The sequence below is a fragment of the Kogia breviceps genome, chromosome 2 (assembly GCF_026419965.1).
Source record: "Kogia breviceps isolate mKogBre1 chromosome 2, mKogBre1 haplotype 1, whole genome shotgun sequence".
NCBI lineage: Eukaryota > Metazoa > Chordata > Mammalia > Artiodactyla > Physeteridae > Kogia > Kogia breviceps.
In genome coordinates, this window is record NC_081311.1 from 59,223,101 (window position 1) to 59,242,209 (window position 19,109).

At 47.3% G+C, this 19,109-nt stretch overlaps 2 protein-coding genes across 7 annotated transcripts in view; one reads left to right on the forward strand and one right to left on the reverse strand.

The window, feature by feature from the left end:
- Nucleotides 1-19,109, reverse strand: part of SAMD8 (sterile alpha motif domain containing 8) — a 114,014-nt gene that overhangs the window by 84,462 nt on the left and 10,443 nt on the right. Inside the window, exon 1 of one of the 2 annotated variants that reach the window (XM_067025323.1) lies at nucleotides 5,356-5,895. The exons of the other annotated variant lie outside the window; for it this stretch is intronic. The gene's annotated coding sequence lies outside the window, so the exon portion shown is untranslated. Of the gene's footprint in view, nucleotides 1-5,355; nucleotides 5,896-19,109 lie in introns of those variants that run through there. 2 annotated transcript variants of the gene reach the window in all.
- DUSP29 (dual specificity phosphatase 29) overlaps nucleotides 1-19,109 on the forward strand; it is a 36,472-nt gene that overhangs the window by 6,735 nt on the left and 10,628 nt on the right. For 3 of the 5 annotated variants that reach the window (XM_067025324.1, XM_067025325.1, XM_067025326.1), the window contains 2 exons: nucleotides 5,280-5,513; nucleotides 9,598-9,858. In XM_067025324.1, coding sequence (XP_066881425.1) covers nucleotides 5,280-5,513; nucleotides 9,598-9,858 — 495 coding nt within the window. The remainder of the gene's footprint in view (nucleotides 1-5,279; nucleotides 5,514-9,597; nucleotides 9,859-19,109) is intronic. The other 2 variants (XM_067025327.1, XM_059053190.2) reach the window with 1 other exon arrangement.

The following is a 19,109-nucleotide window of genomic DNA, read 5'->3' on the forward strand; positions in this document are numbered from 1 at the left end:
ATGGAGTCAGGATAGGGATCAAAATAGGGATCCCTATTTTGATTATTCCTGGAAATAGCTCCTCAAAGGCAAGGGCACTGTTTCACAGAGGAAAATGGCACTCTAAATCTTATGGGTCAAGTAACACTTGGCCCTGCATTCTCTGTTATCACAGTGTCTTTAAATGCATTAAAATTAGCAGTATCTTAGTTTGGGTTCCCTCAAAGGTGGACGCTGAGACCAGAGTTTGGGAACAAATTGTTTGTGAGGTGTTCCAGGAAGCAGGTAACTCCCTGACCAGCACAAAGACCAAACAACAGCCTCAATCAGGGAAATACAGGGGCTTGAGTGAGGAAGCTTTTTGTGTAAGGGAGCTGTCCACTTATACCGCAGCGATCTCAGCTGAGGAATGTGACAGGACAAGGATAGCCTCTGTGACAGCTGCCTACTGACTTAAAATTTTAAAATCAGCAGGTTTCCCACAAAACTCTGGCTTTCTGACTTTTCAGAAAACTATCTGACCATCTGGGCTTGCACTCCCACATGGAATGGCAAGCTGCCACCCCCTTCAGTGGGGGCATTTGCTCTCTACTCTGCCGCAGTCCCCACCACTCCCTGATGCCTCCTACCTGAGGCCAGTAGTTAGGTTCTTGCTTGTTTGTTTTATTCTTTAACACCCAATGCGCTTAACTCCTCTATGTTACCTGCCTGGCCCGTCCAGGGAGGAGCCTGAGTCTGCTATCCTTTGAGGAAGAGGCAGGCTGCTGCTACACATAGAGACCACATAGCCTTCAAGTTGGCATTTGGTTTCCTGGGACCAAACCTTTAAATATGAAGCTGTAACAGGAACCTGGAGGCCTCTCTTGACAACCTGCCCAGCTCTCATTATGACATTTAGCCTGTGATTGATATTGTATGTGTCATCAAGACCTTGGCAGTTAATCTCTAGGTCGAATCTATGGAAACCAAACAGAACAGATTTGTCTTCCCCTTCCATTTTGGCTGTGATCTGGGAAACAGACACTCCCGGCCTTTCTGAGATTCAAAGATTTGGGAGCCGTGCAGAGAGGGATGCACACAAGCCGCCTTCAGGATTTGGAAAGATTACAGGTCTGTGGTTTCTGGACGGCTCTGTGCTTTGTTCTCGTCCCCCATCCAATCTGCATGCTGGAGGATAATAGATCCCAGGGCTCCCTCTGTGTGCCAAGCCGCTCTGGGTAGACCACACCACTTCCTCTTCTGTCTGGAAATCCAGCCGGGGCTTTCAGCACGGAGATGGGGATGGGGATGGCTCCTTCCACAGTATAATGAAGGAGGACCAGCCTCAGCAAGGGTGAGGTCAGCTTCAGGAATACAAGGAGGCGGGCAGAAGGTTCAGCATGCAGTTACTCCAGTGTCTCCCTAAAATCCCTTCTTCTGAAGCCTCCTTTGGTGGCAGGCAGGGTTCAAAATGGCCCAAACCTCTAAATTTAGGTAAATGGTGCCCAGCTTTGACTCCCTTGGAAACAAGAAGAGCTGGTGCCGTAGACGGGCAGAACTCCAGACTTCTCAAAGTCAAGGTGCCTCAGGCCTGCAGCGGGGAGGGCGTGACCACTCTCAGGAGACTGAGGCGTCTGGACTGGCTCCGCTACAGAAGTTTCAGGCCATCCCTTAAAATAGCACCTCCTTTGGTGACTGCAAGTGCCAGCCGCCAGGCCCCAGAGTGAAGTTCGGGTCGCTCGTCCCTGCTGCAGGGGACTGTCCACCCTGTATTCTGCTCCTTGTTCACCTTCCCCCGCCTCCGAATTAGCCCAAGGCTCCGTCCTGCCTCATCAGCTCCGACAGAGCCCCCAGCACAGGCCCCCCAGTCTTACTCATTCACCCTGAATCACTCCTTCCGTTCATTCACTATGAGGCCTCACTATGAGGCCATTCCCTCATTCACCTTCTGAGCACCTCTTATGTGTCAGACACCGAGGCTGAAAACAACATGAAGGAGCATCTTCAAGGAGCCTTGGAATAAGGCTGTCCAGCCCTTCCCTCGTCCCAGTCCCACACCCTTACTCTGGGCTAAAGACCTGGGTCTGCACGTCAATGAGAAGATGGAAAGCATATTGAGCACCATTCCTACCCTTCTCTTGACTCAGCAGCTCCTTGACTCTTTTTTTTTCTGTTTTTGTTGGCTGCATCGGGTCTTAGTTGTGGCACGCAGGATCTTCATGGAGGTATGCGGGCTCTTGGTTAAGGCGCGTGGGCTTCCCTCTAGGTGTGGCTCGCAGGCTCTGGGGTGCGTGGGCTCTGTAGTTTGCGGCACGCGGGCTCTCTAGTTGAGGCGCTCAAGCTCGGTAGTCGTGATGCACGGGCTTAGTTGCCCCGCGGTATGTGAGATCTTAGTTCCCCGACCAGGGATCGAACCCACATCCCCGGCATTGAAAGGCAGATTCTTTACCACTGGACCACCAAGGAAGTCCCAGCTCCTTGACTCTTGAACCACATTCTTGGGCAATTATTATCAAACTTTAGTGAGCAACAGACTCACTTGGGAGCTTGTTAAAATACAGACTCCTAGGCCCGACTCTGGTCTAGGGTGCAACCCAGGAATCTGTTTGTTGTGGTTTTTTTTGCGGTGCGCGGGCCTCTCACTGTTGTGGCCTCTCTCGTTGTGGAGCACAGGCTCCGGACGCGCAGGCCCAGCAGCCATGGCTCACGGGTCCAGCCGCTCCGCGGCATGTGGGATCTTCCCAGACCGGGGCACGAACCCGTGTCCCCTGCACCAGCAGGCGGACTCTCAACCACTGCGCCACCAGGGAAGCCCAGGAATTTGTATTTTTAGCAAGTGCCAGATGATTTTGAGGGAGGTGGTCTTTAGATCACGCTTTGACAGACTCCAAAGAAGGGTGGCCTCTGCAGCCCATTGCCCCCCCCACCCCTCAACTCAGGATTCTGCAGGAAAAAGTCACAGATCCAGGCTTCCCCCAAAACACTGCTAGCCAGTGATCCTTTAATTCACCTACTGTGAACTTGGGAGAATCAAATTTCCCAGAGCGGTGGTTTCAGCCTTTTCCTGTTCTTTTTCTTTCTTTCTTTTTTTTTTTTTTTTTTTTTTTGCGGTACGCGGTCCTCTCACCGTTGTGGCCTCTGCCGTTGCGGAGCACAGGCTCCGGACGCGCAGGCTCAGCGGCCATGGCTCACGGGCCCAGCCACTCCGCGGCATGTGGGATCTTCCTGGACCGAGGCACGAACCGGTGTCCCCTGCATCGGCAGGTGGACTCTCAACCACTGCGCCACCAGGGAAGCCCTTCCTGTTCTTTTTTTAAAAAATTTAATGGACAATTTCAAACACAAAGAGGAACAGTGTGACCTTGCAGCCATCATTCTTGGCAAATCCTGCCTCATCACACCTCCACCTATACCCCTCTCCCCGACACAATATATCATTGTATTTTCCAATAGCATTATTTTTGAAACAAATCCCAGACATTATATCATTTCATCTGTGAACATTTTACTACATATTTCCAAAAGATAAGGCCCTGAGGTATAATTTAACTGTCTTCTGAATCTCCTGCAAATTGGTTGCTAGATCTAGACTCTGAGGACTGTGATCAAGGATCCAGGTCTTCCTTTGGCGAGGCTGCTTTCATGGTAGCGGTGGTGTGTTTCTCCATCAGAAGGCCTGTGACGTCAGACGTCTCTTATGCTGCCAGCAGTCAGTTCTCAGTGCCTACATCCATTAGCTCATCGGCTGTTGTAAAATGGTGCTTCCTTCCTTCTTTATTGAAGTTCTTCTATAAAAGAAAATTTCCCTCATCTACCCAGTAGTACAGTTTGCATCCAAGAGGAATGACAAATGCTAGATTCTTTCCTTTTACTGGCCTGTCTTCATAATGAGCTGGCTCTCTAGCATCTTCCAACAGTGAATAATTGTTTTGAGTATCATTGTGATTTAAATGTTTGATGTGTTTCTACTAACTGCAGTTATTTTTATTATTCATGCTCAAATTGTCCCACTTTTGATAAGTGGGAGCCTCTTCAAGATGTGTTCTGGGTCTTTTTGATAGGATCCTAATGGTCTTTGAAGCTACTAGGGCTTTTTTACATTCTTCAAGTCCCAGGCCTGCCCCTCCTCACGCTGCACCCTCCACCCCAACCCCTGCCCTCTGGGCAATTTTTTTTTTTCCTCAGAAGACTAAGACCATGTGTTATAAACATTCTCAATTTACAGTTTTCCTCATCTCCAAAATGGAGATAACCATGGTGCCTGTTTCTTAGGGTTGTTAAGAAGATTAAATGAGTTAATAATTGCAAAGCACTTGGAACAGTGCCTAGCACACAGTAAGTGCTACATAAGTATTTTTTACATAAATGAGTAACGTTCCCTCCCCATCACTCACCTGCGCTCACGTTTCTCAGTCACTCCACCCTTTCTCCCTTCCCTCCAGTCTCCCCGCACGAGGAGTATAACCTCCCTTCCCAGGCTGCCTGAGTGTATCGGTCACTCAGCTCACAGAACACATGGTGCCCAATTCCTCAATGAATTCATTTCTTTGGGGACAATGGAAACTCTTCACCCATATTCCACCCGCAGAGCCTGAGAAGCTCTGCAAATACACGTTCCAATCTGCAGACACATCTTTCTAGCTTGGAACATCTCTTCCAAACCCCTGGTAAGCTAGCACAACTGCCAGCCTCCTAGTGTGAGAGCAGCTGGTGTTGACTTCAACTTCCTAACAAGTTGACAAACCCTCACGCAGCCAAGTTTCCTTCCACCCCAAGATTTCCGAAGCCCGGGAATGTGTGTGGCTGCCCAGACCACACAGGCTCTGGATTTCCAGGTGTGCCCTTTCTACTGGACGACAGCTCTCTGCAGACGCTGAATACCACAGGCCTGGAATGGTAGGGACCTCCTGGGCCTTCTTATTCAGGTTCAAAATGGCCTGAGCCAGCAGACTCCGGTCACATAAAGGAAAGAGTAGGCACCAAAAAAGGGGTTAAATCTAAAAGAAAGGTGGCAAGGGACAGGCAGCCTGCAGGGATTTCTTAGACCTGAAGCCTGTTTGTGTCTGTAGCAAATGCCCATGTCAGAGGGTGCCCAGCATGCTTGCTTTGCAGGAGACTGGAATCTCGGGGAAGTGTTGTTTAACTGCCATCATGGCCTTCCCTATTGACCTCTGTGGCCTGGGAAGAGGAAGCAGGAGCAAAACAGGCTGGGGAAATGCCTGCCAAATCTTCAGATCAGCTTATACCCTCCTCTTTTTTGTAAAGCCCATTCCCTACCTCTGTCCCTGCTAACTGCAATCCTGACCCTCTTTCATGACCAGCTGCAGAAAGGAAAGAAAATCCCTTGGCTCCAAAATGACATCCAGAGAACCGAAGACAAGCCTCAAGAATGCTTACCCGTCTGCCAAGAAGCTGCTGCCGAAGGTGGAGGAGGAGGGGGAGGCTGAGGATTATTGTACCCCCGGAGCCTTCGAGCTGGAGCGTCTCTTCTGGAAGGGCGGTCCCCAGTACACGCATGTCAACGAGGTCTGGCCCAAGCTCTACATCGGCGATGAGTAAGTGGTGAGGCCCAGCCTCACCTTTGGTAGCTAGCCCTCCCCAGGGCACAGCCCTTGCCACCTTCCCGCCATGAGCTCTTGCTTTTTAGGTTGCTTCTGAGAGAACTCTATTAGTTAGGGCTGGGTTTATTTTCCTATCACAGAAAACTCAGAAAAGGGGCTTAAGCGAGATAGAGATTGGTTTCTCTCTTACATAAAAGAAGTGCAGAGGAAGGTGAGCTGGGGCTGGCATAGTGACTCCAGGGTCACCAGGGGCTCAGGCTCCCAGGCTCCCAGGCTTGGGTTCCACCATCCCCAGGGTGTGGTTTCTTCCTTCAGGGTTGCTTCAAGGTCTGACAATGCTAGCAGGACTCCTGCCATCAACTGCAGGATCCAGACCACTGGAAGGCTGCAGGCAAGGAAGAGGAAAAGGACATCTTCCTGAAGGGAAGTCCCACCCAAGACTTCCCCTGCCCTTAGCTGCAAAGGAAGCTGGGAAATGTAGTCTTTTATTTTAGATGGGGATAAGACCAGCAAGAATAAAGTCAGTTCTCAGGTGGGTGGCATAAGAGCACATCACCATATGTGTCAGGAAGCATGGGAGACTGAGCAAAGTTGAGGTCACTGTCCCCTCCTCTAGATTTTTATAGTCACCGTTCCCCACTCTTCAAACAATTAGGAAGTGCCTACTGTAAATAATAATAATAATTATACTTACCCTTTATTGAATACTATGTGCCAGGCACTGTGCTAAGCATCTTGCATGCATGACCTCACTTTATTTTCACTACAGCCCAATGAGAGGTCATCTAATTACTCCCATTTTAAAGACAAGGAAACCGAGACACAGAGCAGTTACGTAACTGGCCCAAGGTCCACAGCTCAGTAAGTGGCTGAGAGCTGGGATTCAAATGCAGTTTTGCCTAACCCAGAAGTTTTCATCCTGACTACCACTCCTGCTCCTCCCTCCATCCCCCAGGATTCTAGCTCTCTGAGATGGTGCAGAACCACTGCATGTGTGATTTTTAATAAACACCTTGCTGCTTAAAAACCTAGAGATAGGGCTTCCCTGGTGGCGTAGTGGTTGAGAGCCCGCCTGCCGATGCAGGGGACGCGGGTTCGTGCCCCGGTCCGGGAAGATCCCACGTGCCGCAGAGCTGCTAGGCCCATGAGCCATGGCCGCTGGGCCTGCGCATCTGGAGCCTGTGCTCCACAATGGGAGAGGCCACAAAGTGAGAGGCCTGCATACCGCCAAAAAAAGACAAAAACAACCTAGAGATAACTGTCTAGTCATGGGAAATTCAGGAGCAGAACCCCTTTTCTTTTTTTTTTCTTAATATTTTTAAATGGAAAAAGTTATAAAAATTATATGCCCTTTTACACTAAATTAAACTAAATAGAGGGTTATAAAAACCAACTGCATAATCTCCCTTTGTCCTCTCTTAACTCTGCCCTGAGTAACCAGCATTAAGCTCATTTTATGTATGTGATTGCAAACACAAGGAAATATATGCATACATTTAAAGGATTTTTATTTCTTTTAAATAATTTTTAGCAGAAAAAGAAATTATACTCTTCTGTACTTTCAATATTCCTTAGTATAGCTGTATCATAATTTATCCAATCTTTTCTCAGTTGTGAACATTGGGGAACGTGGGTTCCTCTAAATAGGGACTCTATTGTTTACTTTTTAAAAAACAATAGCTTTACTGAGATATAACTTGCATTCCATAAAATTCATCCTTTTAGAGTATACAATTCGGTGGTTTTATTATATTCACAGAGTTGTACAACCACCATCTAATTTCAAAGCATTTTCATTACCTCAAAAGGAAACCCTGAACCCATTAAGTAATCACTCTCAATTCCCCATATTCCCCCAGCCTTAGGCAGCCAACAATCTGCTCTGTTTCTATGTATTTACCTATCCTGGACATTTCATATAAATGGAATAATAATAAATGGCCTATTGTGACTGGCTTCTTACACTTAGCATACTGTTTTCAAGGTTCATCCAAGCTGTAGTGTGTATCAGTGGTTTATTCTTTTTTATTGCCAAATAATCTCTGTACTATTTTTGCAACTTTTCTGTTAAGTCTAAAATTAGTTCAAAATAAAAAAGGCATGCATACACTTTGACCTCAAATATCACTTTCAGAAATGTGACTTACAGAAATAAGAGTACCAATACACAAGGAAATATGTACAACAATGTTTCTCATTGTTTGAAGTAACAAAAAAGGGGGGGGAATCTGAATCTCTTATCTTTTAATAATAAAATATTACATAAACGTAGTAACTATATTGTTTTCCTATTTTAAACGTAATGTAAACTCATTGTATAAATATAGACCTCTTAGCTTCCCTATTTGTAACAGGTTAACAAGAGAACCTTCCTTATAGGGTTGTATGGATTGAGATAATATATGTCAAATATTAGTGCAGTGCCTAGTACAGAGTAAGCACTCAAAAAGTTTAGCTATAATAATAAAATAGTGATTAATGTAAGGAAGAAAACTTTTAAATATCTCAAAACAATCACCCAAGTCCATCACGCCAAGCCACGCCTACTAAGACTGCAGTACATTTCCTCCTACACTTTCTACATGATACATTTGGTTTTACATTCTTTTTGTATAGTTGTGACAATATTGGTTATTCATTTTATCTTGTCTCTTTTCCACATAGCATCATTCATAAACTTTTCCCTTATTACATACTTCTCATATATTTCATTATAATAGTAACTATAATTATATATGTATTATATCAGATGGATAGAAGATCATTTATTTAACCACTTTCCCTACCATTGGACATATCAGTCACTTTCATGTTCTCACTTTTATAAATAATGCTACAGTGGACATCTTTATGCATAAACTTATTTTTAATATTTAGTATTATTTCCTGAGATCTGACCCTACAAATGGTATAAATAGGGGAAGGAGGATTAAGATTTTAAGATTTACACTGTCTCTGTGTCTTTCTCTGTGCTGTTCCCTTTTCCTAAAATGCCCTTCCCTTCACCTTATTTCCATGTCCAGATTCTATGCCTTCTTCAAAGTCCACTCAAGTCGCTTCTGCCATGAGGTTAGCTTTCCCAATCCCCATGATGAGAAGTAGGTTTTTTCTCTCTGTATATTACATACTACATTTACCTTTCCTACAGCTTATAATAGTAACAATAGTCAAATTATATTGGATTCTTACCATGTGCCGTGCCCTTTGCTAGGCATCACTGAAACCCCCCAACAACTCTATGAAGGAGGTACCGTTATCTCTCCCATTTAAAAAATGAGCAAACCAAGGCTCATGGAGTTCATCCATTTAGTCAATCAGTATTTACTGGGCACCTTGCTAGGAGCTTTGGGGGATACAAAGAGGAAACTGAGGTTCAGAGAAATTAAGTGACCAGCCCAAGGGTACACCACCAGGCAGTGGCAGTATATATTCTCAAACCAGGATCAAGAAAATGTGGTCAGTCAGATAAAGAAGCTGTTTTCCAGTTGAGGAGAAGAGATGTGTAGAAATGTAACAGGGAACAGAAAGAGAAATAGGTAGTGGGTTAGAAGGAGCATGGGGTTTGAGTCTTGGCTCTGCCATTTACCAGTGTGTGATTTTGGACAAGTTATTTTACCTCTCTTCCTCTTCTATGGCAACAGTAACAAGGCTTATCTCACAGGTGAAAATTGAACGAATTAAAACAAGTGAAGTGCTAGAGTAGTAGGTGCCACATAGTAAACGCTCAGTAAGTGCCTGGTATTATGGATCTGAGAAAGCATCACAGAAGAGGTGAATTCTAAGCTTGGCTTTGGAAGATGGGTAGGATTTCAACAGAATTCTAGGCTGAGGGAACAGGGTGAGAAAAGGCAGGGAGGTGCGAGCAAACAGGGCGATTCATCTGGAACACTGGGGTTGAATGCAGTAGAGAGTGTGCTTCCAGAGGGTCTGAGATTAAGCCAAGTTTGACTACTGTGTGATTAGCTTAGACTTAGCTGTGCTGTGATGACAGGCATTCCCAACATCTTGTTGGCCTACCAGAACAGCGGTTTACTTCTCCCTCATGTGACATGTCCATGGTCTCTCCACTCGACTCCAGGACTCAGGACTCAGCCCCTCTCTGGGATATTGTCAGGCTCCCGGCAGAGAGAAAAGAGAGACATGGCAAACCACAGACTGACTCGGAAGTGACACAAGACACTGATGCCCACATTTCACCGGCCAAAGCAAGTCCATGCCAAAGCCTCATGACAATGGGGCAGGAAAGTGTAACACACCCCTCCGGATGGGCAGCAAACATTCCAAACGGTAACACACAAGGTACCACAGCCACAGCCGTCTCCAGGTGCAGAGGCTTTGGGTAGGTCCTTTCACCTTTCTGGGCCTCTACAGATGGTTACTGAGAGGATTCAAAGAAATAATGGAATGTGAAAGCATTTTGTAAATAATGAAGTAACAGACAAATGCAAATGTTGTTATTATTGCTACTTAGTGAGAAAGAAACCTGGGAAGGTAGGTCAGGGCCAAGGGACTTTATTCAGGAAGCCACTGAGTGTATGAGCAGGATACAAATGGCCTAGTGTAATAGAGTGACAGACAATAGGGTTTGACGCAATAAGGTACGCTTACTTCCTTGACATCTGAGCATAAGTTTGCTTCCTTCAAGCAAGGGAATGTCACTGCCCTTTTGATTCACTCCGGCTCTGCCGAATTGAGCCCCCAGACAAACACACACGCACAGTCTAGGCAGGCTCCACAGTCAGTGTGTGTGACCTGCGTGCACAGCCCAGGAGAGGTCAGCACCCACCTGACCTTGACCTTGTCCCCATCTCTGCTCAGGGTCCCTCCTTGACACCCACTTAACGAGGTTAATGAGACTCACAGATGCTTACTGAGAAAGAAGTTATTTCCACTGTCAACGCAACCACACCAAGGTTACAGCCTGGCTGAAAGCAGGCACAGCTGCCCGTGTCTCTCCATCTCTTTGTAGGTATTGCGCAGAGCAGTGAAACGCTCATACTGGCTCCTCATGCACAAAGCCTCAGTTTTAATTTGACATTTGCATTTAGGTTGAGTTTTTCCGTTCCCTAAAGCACCTAAGATTCTTAAAAGCCAAGGATCTGAAAGTTAAGGTGGTTAGAATCCAGGAGTGAGAATGGGTGTCCTGAGGCAGCCAGAGCCACTGGCTGCTCCTGAAGTCTAGACCAACGATGCCTGGGACCTGCTGGGCACCAGGCTGACCCCCAAGAAGCAGCTCACTCTTTCCCCACTCCTCTCTCCTCAAGCACAGAATGGCTGGGCATCTGCTCTGGAGCCACAACGTCTGGGTCAAATTACTGGTTCCCATGTGGCCTTGGGCAAGTCACTCAAGCTTTCTGAACTTCAATTTCTTCACCTAGAAGATGTGGATTCAATGGGTGAATACATCTGATTCTCAGCACCGGTCCTGGCACAGCCACTGTGTGTGAACTATTAGAGATCAGACAGCTTCTGGAAATCCAACTCACAGTGTGAGAGGGAGGTAAAGAACAGTCATTACACTTTGCCACTCAGCATCCCTCTGCTACGGGCAGCCTTGGGACAGAAAACACCCCTGGTCAAATTTCTCCCAGGAGATGCTATCATGAACCCGAGTCCAGGTTGGAAGGAAGAGAGTCCCTCTTAATCGGCCTTCTCCAGCCTACTCCCTCCATAGATGCTGTCCCGGCCTTCTAGGAACCCGGGTGGCCTAAGGCCTGAGGGGGCAGTACCACATCAAAGCCCTACACGCCTGTGGGTTTCAGAACATCTAAAGCATTTTCTCAATCTCAGCTTATCCCAAGGGGAATCACCAAATGGGATGCCCGGTGACTCCAAGTGTCTGTTGCTCACCAGCCTGAGGAGAGGCAGAGATGTCTCCCCCATCCTCCCACACCATCACCACAGCCTGGCGAGAAGAGGCCACTGACCGGAGGGATGTGGCTGGTGTGAAATGTGCTGGGTCAGCAGCGGGGGTCAGTGCAGGCCAGGCAGCTACCTTTTGGTGGCCTCGTGGAGAAGTCTTCCTCCTCAAGGGCTCAAGGCACAGCCACCCATTTCCCACAACTTGGTAGGGGGTCTGAATCTGCAAGTGGGAACCTTGGGGACAGTGTGGAGTACAGCGAAAGCCCTCCAGCAGGATTGGGGCAGAGAGTTCAAGCCTCCAGTGTGGGTGGCCATTCCGTGTGGCCCTTGGCAAAACATCTTATTGTTTTGGGACTCAGTTTCTTTATTTGTAAAATAAAGGGATGATTTCCAAGGTCCCTTCCAGCTCTAAAGTAAAATTCTTTAAGAAATGTCTTATTAAATAAATTAGGCTTTAGTAGGCTCAAGCACGTACTTGTTTTATTACTTTTAAGTCATACAAATTAGATTCAAATTAGGTTAACCAAGGGTTGCCCTCCAGAGAGCCAGGGACCGGCATTGATGATGAGATAAGAATAATTCATCACCTCTTATCAATCAGCAGTCCCTAAATGGGTGCTTCAGAAGTGCTTGAGGATGCTTGAAAGCACTAAATTTCTGTAATTTAAATATTCTCACTTTAATCTCATTCACATCTTCCATTTTCTGAGCAAATTCTTTTTTTTTTCTGTCTTGTTTCTCCCCAGTAGTCAGCAGCGGGGGTGGGGAATATCCTGGCTACCATCAAAGAGATTGTAAAGTCCCAGGCAGGACAGGCTCCCCATAGTAAGGCTTGGCTGCAACAGGATAATTGAGAAATCTCTCTTTCCTCTCACGATAGAGGCAGCCCTATAAGCCAACACCAAGGCTCTGCGAAGCTGCTCTGCTTCTGCTTGAATGGTGGGAGCCCTATTTTTATTATACAGTCGCCTCCAAGGTCTGGCTTTTGGGGTCATCGACAGCCAGCAGCCCCTCCCTATAAAGCCTGCCTCTTCAAATGCCTGGGCCAGCTCCACCCAGCCTGAGCTCACTTGCCTGGGGCCTCTCCAGCTCACCCTTTCTGCTTTTCTGCTCCCAACCAGACCGACAGCCTCTGAAGCCAGTGGCAGCTCTGGGGCTGGCCTGCAGTCGAAGAGGCTGGAGAGTGAGGTGAAGGCAAATCAATGGCTGAGACGGTCCTTAGCTCAAGAGAGGACGTCTCACTGGTGCACCTGGACAGCTGCAATCTCTCCCCCACAAAAAGAAAGAACTAATTCAGCCTTGAGGCACCAAGTAGAGCTAAAACTTGACCTGCTTCTCCATGGTGGGCAGCAAAAACACAGCCAAGGTTGACAATTTAACATGCTGAACGTCACCTGAAAGAACTAGAAAACCTGGACTCTGAGCCTCCAGGTACCGAAGGCGACTAAGGTACAACTGGGCACCAGTCATGGGCAAGGTGCCCAGGGTGAGACGCGGTGGCCCTGGCCTGGCTGGGCCTTCTCATGCTGGGTGACAGCTTTTCACCCAGCTATGTCAACCATTTCCTTTCATGGTTAGCCAAATGCCTAGTCTAGTGATTAGTACAACACCATCTCTTGAAACCAGGCTTCCCATGCATTGTCTTTCTCCTCTTAGCCTCCATCCTTGGAGGTCTAGAGCCTAGGAGGGTGGGGAAGATGATGGAGAGATTTCTAAGGAGTTAAAAACACCGAGACCACCTTATGTCTTTGCAACAGTCTCTCCTGAGAACTAAGGATAGAACATCAATAAAAATCATGGTATATATTTATCCACTAAGTGAATATATGTTATGTTCATTACTGAAAATTTACAAAGCACAGACAAAAAGAATATTAAAATTCCCTATAATTCCATTACCCAGAGACTGATAACACTTTGTCGTGCATCTTCCTATTGTTTGCCCCCCACCCCGGAATTTATCTTTTAACCTTTTAAAGAAACTTGAATAGCGCATCATTCAACTTTACAAGAATCTTGTAAGGAAAGTACTGCCAATGTAATTGGTTCTATTTAACAAATAAAGAAAACTGAGGGTCCCAGAGGGTCGTTGTTTTGGTTCATGCAGCAGTTTAAGCTTACAAACTACACCTGTGAGCCCTGTGCTTTCTGCAGAGCCTCACAGCCAAACAGCTCCATCATCAGCAAGTAACAAGAACACGCAAAAGAACAGACAGCTAGTGAATTTTGCTTTCATATCAGGTGAATTGAGGGAGATCAAAAGCTAGAAGTGTGCCTGCTGTTTTAAAATTCACTTGCAAGGAGTAGGTGTGGTCAAGACTCCAGAGAAGGAGAAAGTCACCATCAGGCTCATGCCCACGAACTGATGTGCCACCACAAGTGTCACATGCATCAGAATAAATAAGATTACAGGACGTGGGCCATGGGCGAACAGGAGTGTATGATTAGGTGCGGGAACTCACTGGGTCCTCACAGACGTGAGGGTACGGAGAACTGCCCAAGCTTTAGTGGACTTCTGTCAATGCCCAGAGCAGAATCCTGGCAACACGGAAGCAGCTGGTTCCCCACTGCAAGGCTTGCATGTCCCTCCTCCTCTCTGTGAGAGCACACATCTGTGGGAAATGGACTTCTGGGCAGGGGCTGAAGTATGTAGGCTGGGAATCAGGAGGGCCCCCAAGGGGTCCGAAAAAGTGGAATGCCAAGAGCTCTGCCCAGGGAGACTGCTCTTACTTGCCACTCCTCAACGTGGAGGGTATGCTGGTTAAAGCAAGTTTCCTGGAGGAACTCTGAGGGGCTGAAAGGAGGCTGGGCCAGGCCAGAGAAGGAGGAAGGGAGGGAAGGTCTCTGAGGAAGAAAGTCCCTTCCTTGGCCCTCCAACCCAGATTCAGAATCCAGAGCGAGGCCAGAGGTTCACCGGCAGGGAGAAGAGCTAAAGAGATCTGGGTCAAAAACAGGGATGTGGGGCTTTCCTGGTGACGCAGTGGTTGAGAATCTGCCTGCCAATGCAGGGGACACGGGTTCGAGCCCTGGTCTGGGAAGATCCCACATGCCGCGGAGCAACTGGGCCCGTGAGCCACAACTACTGAGCCTGCGCGTCTGGAGCCTGTGCTCCGCAACAAGAGAAGCCGCGACAGCGAGAGGCCCGTGTACCGCGATGAAGAGTGGCCCCCGCTTGCCACAACTAGAGAAAGCCCGCGCACAGAAACGAAGACCCAACACAGCCATAAATAAATAAATTAATTAAAAAAAACCAAAGAAACAAAAAAAACAGGGATGTGACAACGTTCTTCAAAAGTAAAACCGTACAAGTCTAACAAACGTGGGAGAGAATGTTCAGCCTCATTGCTAAAATAAATTAATGAAAATGAGACATTTTTTTGGTCTATGAAATTAGCAATGAACAAAAATCAGAATGTTAATTTGAGCAAACTTTCTGGAAGATAATTTAGTAATGAGTATCAACTGTGTTTAAAATGCTCATGTCCGTTGACCCAGCAATTCCACTTCAAATAAATCTCCACTAAGGACAGAGATATGCGCCCAAAGAAACACAGCAAGTTGTTTGTTTACAGTGTTTCTTATTGTAACACCCATCACTTCTGTCTCCAGGAGAGAGAGGAGAGAGACAGACGAGAGAGAGAAAACACAAATGTCCAAAGCTAGGGGCTTGGTGAGGTAAAATTGAGATTTACCTATGGAATGTAATAGTATTCAGCTATTGAAGGCTGTATGTTGACCTAACAAGATGTTTACAGGGACTTCCCTGGTGGCACAGTGGTTAAGAATCCACCTGCCAGGGCTTCCCTGGTGGTGCAGTGGTTAAGAATCCACCTGCCAATGCAGGGGTCACAGGTTAGACCCCTGGTCCGGGAAGATCTCACATGCTGTGGAGAAACTAAGCCCGTGCACCACAGCTACTGAGCCTGCGCTCTAGAGCCCATGAGCCACAACTACTGAAGCCCGTGCACCTAGAGTCCATGCTCTGCAACAAAAGAAGTCTCTGCTCGCCTCAACTAGAGAAAGCCCGTGTGCAGCAACGAAGACCCAATGCAGCCAAAAATAAATAAAATAAACTTTAAAAACTGCTTCCAAAAAAAAAGTTTACAATATATCACCATGCAAAGTTTTGGAAACTGTATATATAGTATTGTAACCCCCACCCCAACCTTTATATAAAATATACAAATCTATTCATGGAAAAACAACTGGAAATTTTTTTTTTAACATCTTTATTGGAGTATAATTGCTTTACAATGGTGTGTTAGTTTCTGCTTACAACTTGAAGATCTTATATCAAAAGACAAATAAAGGCTTCCCTGGTGGCACAGTGGTTGAGAGTCCGCCTGCCGATGCAGGGGACACGGGTTCGTGCCCCGGTCCGGGAAGGTCCCACATGCCGCGGAGCGGCTGGGCCCGTGAGCCATGGCCGCTGAGCCTGCGCGTCCAGAGCCTGTGCTCCGCGGCGGGAGAGGCCACAACAGTGAGAGGCCCGCATACCGCACACACACACAAAAAAGGCAAATAGTCTTTGTTTCTAGGGAGTAGAAATACAGGTGTTTTTGTGTGTGGGGGGGAGGGAATATGTTTTCCACATTCTGCATAGAACATGTGTTATTTTTGTAGTTAGATGACATTATTTTTATTTTTAAAATATCTTTATTAGAGTGTAATTGCTTTACATTGTTGTGTTAGTTTCTGCTGTACCACAAAGTGAATCAGCTATATGTATACTTATATCCCCATATCCCCTCCCTCTTGCGTCTCCCTCCCACCCTCCCTATCCCACCCCTCTAGGTGGTCACAAAGCACCGAGCTGATCTCCCTGTGCTATTCGGCTGCTTCCCACTAGCTATCTATTTTACATTTGGTAGTGTATATATGTCCATGCCACTCTCTCACATCATCCCAGCTTACCCTCTCCCGCCCCTGTGTCCTCAATAGATTACTTACACCTAAGATTTTTCTTAAACAACCAGAAACTGTTGTTTAGGCTCCTGAATCACCTAAATCCTAGAAGTAATTTCTTAACCCTGCTCTTCTTCTGAGCTTTTCTCCTTCAGCAGAGGCACATTTCCTAGTCTTTCCCACATACCTGAGCAGGTGGCCCTGAAAGTTAAGAAAATTAAACAACGCAGCACCAGGCAGCACCCTCCGACCCCACCCCACTCCCAGTGATAGATGAGCTAGGTGTCTGGGCCAACTGGGGATCTACCTCCAAAACAGCCACTGTCTACTGAGAGTCACTCTGTGTATTTGCAAATCCCCATCCTGCCATGGATACTACCCAGAGCCCTCAACTGGACTCTAAGTAAACCAAGCTGGGGGAAATCTCCAGAGGGGTGTGTGAGGACACCACCTCCCTTTCCGGGCCCAGGTAGCCACAGAGCACGAAAACCTGCAATGGGCTTCAGGATACCCACCGGGTCTAATCCTCCACGTGAGCCCCTTTCTCTCCCTCAGACACAGTCAAAACCAGCTCTGGTGGGGCGGCACAGTGAATGTAGAGGTGTCATGCAATGAGCCTTGTTGCATATATACCCTGATCCTTGACCCCCAAAGCAGCAAAGTGCAAACTGTTACTGCCATTTGATTATGTTGAAACCCAGCTGCAGAACCCAGCGAGACCAGTCTTTATGGTGGGTAGGAACTTCCTGTCAAGGACAGTTAATTTTAATTTTTCCACTGAGCTCAACCTCAAAGTAAGGTTGATTGCTACTCAGCAAGATGGCCTGCATTAGTGGAGGCTTTAATTGAGCGCAGATCTATATCCCCAAAGCATAATGTTTGTTGTATACATACTTTGGGATGAGGAGAAAAATGAAAAACAGACCTTTCTGAGGAAAAATTGAAAGCAGAATGGGTTTCGTAGTCAGGATGGCAGCCCCTAAAAGCCAGCTGCGGGGCTTGGTGGAACTCCCCATCTCCCCACGCCTCAGTTCCCATGGGCTGTTTGCACGTTTCTAAAAGCTCAATGCCTGTGTTCAGGTCTCCGTCTCCCAGACACCGGACTCCACTGTGGTTCCTCTCATGACCAATAAAAAGCCCCAGGAAACCAGCGATACACGAGGGGCCCTTGGCCGAGGGACCATGGCTTGTGTTTCTACTTCATGGAGCCTCCCCGCCCAGGGTGTTGATCCATGTTGGCATCCAATATGCTCACTTCTGTCCACATCCTTTTACCAGTGGCCTTGAGATGAGTCCTCAGATGGAACGCATTGCCACTTTTAGCCTCTTACTGTTATAGTTCCAGACCCTTGTCTGGAAGGGTCACCTCTTCCCTGAGCTGTAGATCTGGGCTTTGTGCTGTTGAGGGAGATGCCATCTCGAAGCTCAGATGGGATCACCCTCCTCAAACACCATCAAAAGCTCTCCTTGACCCCCAAATGCAGACCCTGACATCCAAGCGCTCCATGGTCAAATCTCACACTCCCTCTCCAGACCTTTCTCATCTCTCCTCTCATATGCTATGCTCTGGCCAAACCAGTCCCCTCCTCCCTGCCCCCATTCCCAATCCATCAGCAAGTCTGCTGTGGCTTAGTCCAGCCACCTTCCTCTCTTGGCTGTATAACTGTGACAGCCTCCAAGAGAGCTCCCGCTTCTATTTTTTTGTTCCTCTCCAACCCAACTCCATGCATCAGCCAGACTGATCTTTAAAAAAGTAAACAATGCTCAGCCCTTCCTTAAACTCCTCTGTGGCACGTGGCACACCACATTACTTAGAGTAAAATCCAAACTCTTCCCTATGGTCTACAGGGCCCACTGTGAACCAGCCCCCCTTTTCAGCTTCCCCTTGTACCACTACCACCCTTGCTATTACAGCCACACTAGTCTCCCTTCTGTTCTTAGCATTTGCTGTTGCCTCTGCCTGGATGAAACACTCTCCCTCCAACTCTTCCCCTGCCTAGGCCCTTATCACCCCTCAGTCTTAGCTTAAATGCCACCTCCCCGCAGGGGCCTTCCCTGACTACCTTACCAAAAACAGGACCACGGTCACTCTACACAGCTCTTACTGCTATCTGAAATTTTTTTTTTTTTTTTTTTTTTTTTTTTTTATGGTACACGGGCCTCTCATTGCTGTGTCCTCTCCCTTTGCGGAGCGCAGGCTCCGGATGCACAGGCTCAGCGGCCATGGCTCACGGGCCCAGCTGCTCCGCGGTATGTGGGATCTTCCCAGACCGGGGCACGAACCCGTGTCTCCTGCATCGGCAGGCGGATTCTCAACCACTGCGCCACCAAGGAGGCCCAATGTGAAATTATTTATCCACTGATTTGCTTTCCCCATCAGAATCTAAGCTTCCCGAGGGACCTTGACTGACCTGCTTATTGCTGCATCATCAGTACCCAGGACAGTGCTTGGCACACAGTAGATTCTAAATCATTACATTGGGGATAAATGATTGGTTACAGGAAACAATAAGCATTTCCTGGAAGGCCTTCATCACCTCCAGCCTCCATCCCTTAGGCTGTGCTATTTCTTTGGCTGGGGCGTGCCCTTGCCTCACTCTTCCCCTCCAGCACCAAGTGCTGACACTGTAGTAAGGCAGGCTCAAAGCCCTCTCTCCAATAAATTACCCCCTGGCCCTTCTAGGCCGAAATAACTCCTGCTTCCTTTGCCCCATGTTCCAAGGCCACTTACTTTAACGTGCCTTTTACTCTTTGTTCCTGGAAATTCTTGGCTTCAAGAACTTCCTAAAGTCAATTCCAGTAACAGACGGCTCAAACAGCTCT